The sequence below is a fragment of the Melanerpes formicivorus genome, unplaced genomic scaffold (genome assembly GCF_026170545.1).
Source record: "Melanerpes formicivorus ecotype bairdi unplaced genomic scaffold, bMelFor1.0.p_v2 SCAF_83, whole genome shotgun sequence".
Lineage (NCBI taxonomy): Eukaryota > Metazoa > Chordata > Aves > Piciformes > Picidae > Melanerpes > Melanerpes formicivorus.
In genome coordinates, this window is record NW_027142435.1 from 2,664,109 (window position 1) to 2,670,108 (window position 6,000).

General features: G+C 51.2%; 1 protein-coding gene across 5 annotated transcripts in view; it reads left to right on the forward strand.

The window, feature by feature from the left end:
- The window catches only part of KDM4B (lysine demethylase 4B), a 94,857-nt gene extending 90,553 nt beyond the window's left edge, over window positions 1-4,304 (forward strand). For 3 of the 5 annotated variants that reach the window (XM_068165034.1, XM_068165032.1, XM_068165033.1), the window contains one exon: window positions 2,619-4,304. In XM_068165034.1, coding sequence (XP_068021135.1) covers window positions 2,619-2,804 — 186 coding nt within the window. In that variant the 3' untranslated portion in view covers window positions 2,805-4,304. The remainder of the gene's footprint in view (window positions 1-2,618) is intronic. The other 2 variants (XR_010990679.1, XR_010990680.1) reach the window with 2 other exon arrangements.
- The last annotated feature ends 1,696 nt before the right edge of the window (window positions 4,305-6,000 follow it).

Here is a 6,000-nt window from a genome sequence, read left to right on the forward strand (position 1 = left end):
TGTCTCTGGTTAGAAGTTCCTGTTGGTAGCATTTTACCCCAGGTAATGTAGTTACACAGAGTGCCACCCTGCCTGAGTCTGCAGCTGAGTGGCTTCTGGAGAAGTGTTTAGCACCATGGGGCTGACCCAAACCCCCATTTCTCACCAAGCAGGAGGTTTGGAACACTTGATTTGGAAGGCTTGAAGAGGGTAGATTGAGACTGGAGATGAGGAAGAAATTGTTCAGAGTGTGGGTGGGGAGACACTGGCACAGGTTGCCCAGGGAGGTTGTGGATGTCCTCTCCCTGGAGGTGTTCAAGGCCAGGCTGGATGAGGCCTTGAGCAGCCTGGGCTGGTGGTAAGTGTCCTTGCCTGTGGCACAGGGGTTGGAACTGGATGATCTTGAAGGTCCCTTCCAGCCTAACCCATCCTCTGAATCTATCAATCTATGAATGTAGCTCTTTGCCCTTAAAGCCTTTCATCTAAAAGCTCAGGCTGCACACAGTGGAGTTGTTGAGCCTGGAAAATAGAAGGGATTTATTTCACAGCTTTTTTGATTCCAGACTTGCTGGATGTTTACAAGCCTGGGTCTTCAACCTTTAGAGCCTTTAGGACGAGAGGAAGTGCCTCAGGTTGCACCAGGGGCGGTTTAGGTTGGACATTAGAAGAAACTTTTTCACTGACAGGGTTCTCAACCACTGGCACAGGCTGCCCAGGGAGGTGGTTGAACCCTGCAGGTGTTGAAGAGATGCAGAGATGTGGTGCTGAGGGGCACAGTTTAGCCCCAGACTTGGTAGAGTTGGGTTAATAGTTGGACTCAAGGATCTTAAAGGTCTTTTCCAACCAGAACAACTCTTTGGTGAGACTGGATCCCCTGCACATGGAGAACAGGCAGTGTTCTGTCTTGTCAGCCACTGCTGGGGAGGGATCTACAAAGTCAGCCTGTGATAAAATTCTACCCTTCTGTCTCTTTGATGAGACAAAAAGAGAGGACCTCTGAAGCTGCAGGAGAGGATCTCTAATACCATAGGAGAGGACCTCTGAGGCTGCAGGAGAGGACCTCTGAGGCTGCAGGAGAGGACCTCTGAGGCTGCAGTAAAGGATCTCTAAGGCTGCAGGAGAGGACCTCTAATGCTATAGGAGAGGACCTCTGAGGCTGCAGGAGAGGACCTCTGAGGCTGCAGGAGAGGATCTCTGAGGCTGCAGGAGAGGATCTCTAATACCATAGGAGAGGACCTCTGAGGCTGCAGGAGAGGACCTCTGAGGCTGCAGGAGAGGACCTCTGAGGCTGCAGTAAAGGATCTCTAAGGCTGCAGGAGAGGACCTCTGAGGCTGCAGGAGAGGACCTCTGAGGCTGCAGGAGAGGACCTCTAATACTATAGGAGAGGACCTCTGAGGCTTCAGGAGAGGACCTCTGAGGCTTCAGGAGAGGACCTCTGAGGCTTCAGGAGAGGACCTCTGAGGCTGCAGGAGAGGACCTCTGAGGCTGCAGGAGAGGATCTCTGAGGCTGCAGGAGAGGATCTCTAATACCATAGGAGAGGATCTCTGAGGCTGCAGGAGAGGATCTCTAATACCATAGGAGAGGATCTCTGAGGCTGCAGGAGAGGATCTCTAATACCATAGGAGAGGATCTCTGAGGCTGCAGGAGAGGATCTCTAATACCATAGGAGAGGACCTCTGAGGCTTCAGGAGAGCATCTCTAAAGTTCCTGCCCAACCTAAGCCACCCTGTGCTGATTCTGTGACATTTGAGAGGTCAATAACAATTTATCTTGTCATCCTTGAAAGACTTGGGTAGCAAAGCAGCACCTCAGCATTCATTGCTGAGCTGAGAACAACACTCCAGTTAATCTAAGCCTGTCAAATAACCAAGAGCATCTTGGAGCCCTGAAATAGAGGGTTTGGAGCGAGCCCGTTCTCTGCAGCGGAGCCGGCAGGCTTTGTGGCAGTTGCAGAGGCAGGAGTGCAAGCTGGAAAGTGAGTAGAAAGTTTCAAGCGCGGCTGAAAGCTGAGGCTCTTCTCCTCCACTTTCTGCTGCCAGAAGCGTTGGGCTGTGCCCTGTGGAGGTGGTGCTCGCAGCGCTGGGAGGCAGCCGCTCAGCAGAACAAAGGAACAAAGCCGCAGGAGATAATTCCTCCCAGGAAACGCATCTCATTTGAGAGCCTACAGAGCAGGGTGAGCAGCAGCCATTGTCTGCGCAGTGCTCCCCGAAAGCTTTCTGTGGGCTTTTTCTTTGCTGGTTTTTTTTTAAAGGCATCAGAGAAGCCCAAAATTTCCTCTGTGCCTCCTGCTAGGATGAATCAGCTGAAGAGGCAGAGGAGGATAGGAGTAAACAGAGAGGTGGCAAGGCAGGAGCTGAAGTGAAAGAACTCTGAAACAGAAAGAAGGCAACTCAGGTTCTGGTTCCAGGAGGCCAGAATTCCTTACTTCACACTGCTTTGCATGCCTTGGAGCTCACTTTCCCCACAGCACCATTCAGACCACCTTGCCCCCTGGCTGTCTCTGCTGCCTGCTTGCCCAGGGGCGCTCCACAGCTCGCCCCCCGGTCACAGACTGCGCCGGGTTGGAAGCGACCCTCCAAGGTCGCCCCTTGCCCTCCTGCTGTGCCTCTAACCGTTGTGCTTTCCTGTCTCCTGCAGTCCCTCAGCACTGGGGCCCCTCAGGAAGAGGTTTTTTCGGGAGATGAAGTGAGAGCAGCCAAGCGTCCCCGGCTGGGGAATTCCAGGAACCCGGAAGAGTATGGACAGACCCCAGATTACTTGGCCTTTATGGAGAGCCTGCTGCAGACACAGTACCAGCCTGGATCTCAGAGCAACATGTTTTAACCAGGATTCATACAAAAAAACCCACCCAACGACCCCCAGAATTACTCAATTAACCCTTTTCAAGCCTGCAGAGAAAGAACCAGGGAACTGTGGAACAGAAGGATCAGCCTTGTGCAATAGCCTGCTGGGGATTTCTTTCACCTCCTCTTGGTTTGGACTGCAAGAAAACCCTGTCTGGCTGCACGCTACCTCTCCTCTGCCAGACATCTCTGACCCTTCAGAAAGCTGAACCCCCCCTTCAGAAGGCTGAATCTCCCCTCCTTCAGAAGGCTGAGCCCCCTCCTTCAGAAGGCTGAACCCCCTCCTTCAGAAGGCTGAATCCCCTCCTTCAGAAGGCTGAATCTCCCCTCCTTCAGAAGGCTGAATCCCCTCCTTCAGAAGGCTTAATCCCCCCCCTTCAGAAGGCTGAACCCCTCCTTCAGAAGGCTGAACCCCCTCCTTCAGAAGGCTGAACCCCCTCCTTCAGAAGGCTGAACCCCCCCTCCTTCAGAAGGCTGAACCCCTCCTTCAGAAGGCTGAACCCCCCCTTCAGAAGGCTGAGCCCCCTCCTTCAGAAGGCTGAGCCCCCTCCTTCAGAAGGCTGAATCCCCTCCTTCAGAAGGCTGAACCCCCTCCTTCAGAAGGCTGAATCCCCCCTCCTTCAGAAGGCTGAATCCCCCCTCCTTCAGAAGGCTGAGCCCCCTCCTTCAGAAGGCTGAACCCCTCCTTCAGAAGGCTGAATCCCCCCCTCCTTCAGAAGGCTGAATCCCCCCCTCCTTCAGAAGGCTGAATCCCCTCCTTCAGAAGGCTGAATCCCCCCCTCCTTCAGAAGGCTGAATCCCCTCCTTCAGAAGGCTGAATCCCCCCCTCCTTCAGAAGGCTGAACCCCTCCTTCAGAAGGCTTAATCCCCCCTCCTTCAGAAGGCTGAACCCCCTCCTTCAGAAGGCTGAACCCCTCCTTCAGAAGGCTGAGCCCCCTCCTTCAGAAGGCTGAATCCCCCCTCCTTCAGAAGGCTGAATCCCCCCCTCCTTCAGAAGGCTGAATCCCCCCTCCTTCAGAAGGCTGAACCCCTCCTTCAGAAGGCTGAACCCCCTCCTTCAGAAGGCTGAACCCCCCCCTTCAGAAGGCTGAACCCTCCCTCCCTTCAGACAACGTTTCACACAGACTTTTGGATGAATTTGTTACTAACCAAGCTTTGTGACTGGCTCCTTTCCCCTCCCCCCCTCCCTCCCCTTTCCCTTTCTTGGGTTTTTTTTTTGTCCTTTTTGTTGTCGTCGTCGTTGTTGTTTTGGAGGCTTGGAAAGGGTTAAACGTTGCCCACAAAGGACTTTTTGAAGCTCTGTCAAAACTCCTCTTTGTTTGTTTGGGTTTTTTTTTGGGTCTTTCAAGGTGCTATTACATTGACTACTGAAAGCAGCCTTTGGAATCGTTGTTTTCCCTGTACATAGGAGTCACCTTTGTGAAGTTTTCTATAAATGAGCATTATAAGAAAAAACAAAACAAAAAAAACAAAACAAAAATAAGGAGAAAAAAAAAGGGGGAAAAAAAGGGGAAAAAAAAGGGGGGGAAGGGGAAAAAGGGGGGGAAAAAAGGGGGGAAAAAGGGGGGGAAAAAAAGGGGAAAAAAAAGGGGGGAAAAAAAGGGGGGAAAAAAGGGGAAAAAAAAAGGAAAAAAATCAAACACACAAAAAAAAAGAGAAAAGAAAACACACACACAAAAAAAAAAGGAAATGACAGTTTCCACAAACCATTGTGGGGTCTTTTTTTGTCTTTCTTTCTTTGTTTCTTTCTTTCTTTCCTAGAATATGGCTTTAAATCAGAGAAGAAACAAAATCCTCCTCTTCCCCTTCCCCCTCCCCCTCCCTCCTTGCCCTTCTCATCCCCTCTTGAAATGTGATTTCATATTGCAGCGGGGAGGGAGGGAGAGCAAGAGCAAGGTTCTGGGTTCTGTTTGTTCTTCCTTTTGGTGGTGTTTTGTTGTGTTTTGGCGTGTTTTATTTGCAAGGAAACACTCTCTCCTCTGTGAGCTGGAAGGGGAAGGGGAAGAGATGGGCAAAGAAATCTTTTGTCTTCCCCTTAGCTCTCTGCTGCCACCGCCGGCACGCCGGGAAGGCTCTCGGGGAAGCGATTGGTGGCTCCGTGGTCATCCTTATCATCTTCCTTCCCCATCTTGGCCCTCAGAGTTGCTTTCTAGTTTGGGGAAAAAAGAGAAAAGGAGGGAAAAAACCAAACCCAACCCAATCAGCATGGCTTTCAGTTGCAATCTGCCACTCCTTCTTCTGTTGTTGCTTCTTGTGTTCGTTCACTTGGTGAGCCAAGGAGCTGTCCCCTCCCTGCTGCAGGCTGGCTCTGGCTCTCTGCTAGGCACTTCTCTCCCATAGGAACCTTCTGCTTTCCTTTATGTCTTTATTTTTCATTGTGGTTGTTGTTGTTATTATTATTAATTATTATTATTATTATTATTTTATTATTATTTTTCCTTTTATTCCCCACCCCCCCCACCCCCCCTTTCCTCTTTTTGAGTTGTGCTCCTTACCCGTTGTGAGAATCATTCCATGACAGAAGCCTGGGGAGGTGTTTGTAATGGGGTTGGTTTGAGTTTTGTTTGCCTTTTTTTTGTTGGTTTTTTTTTGTTTGTTTGTTTGTTTTTTAATTTCCTTTATCCTATTAAAGAAGGAAATTTCCCCCCAAACAGCTTGGATTATTGTGACATCCTTGTGATGGGTTGGGGCAGACCCTCCTTCCTCCCCACCACGGGCAGAAACGACGGCTCAGACCAACGGATTGCAAAAGGGATGGCAAGTTTAAACAGGAAGCAGTGAGTGTGTACAGAAAACCAGCAGCAGAGTGACAAGAGAACCCCCAAACCAGACCCAGAGACATCCCAGCCCCACCTGAGGGTGCACCCAAGATCCCCAGGGCTCCTCTTTTCCCCCCACCACCACTGCTAGGCTAGTCTCGGCTGGCCAGATCTGAGACTGGTGTTCAGGGGTTCAAGAGGAGATTGGATGTGGCACTTGGTGCCATGGTCTAGTCATGAGGTCTGTGGTGATAGGTTGTACTCAATGATCCTCGAGGTCTCATCCAACCTTAGTGATGCTGTGATACTGCCCATCCCTCCCTCCCCCCCCCGCCCCGTGGCTTTGGGCCTAGCCAGGCCCCTGGCTGGGAGATCTCTCCCCCAGCTACCGGGTGGCGGAGAGGAAGTTAAGAGGAA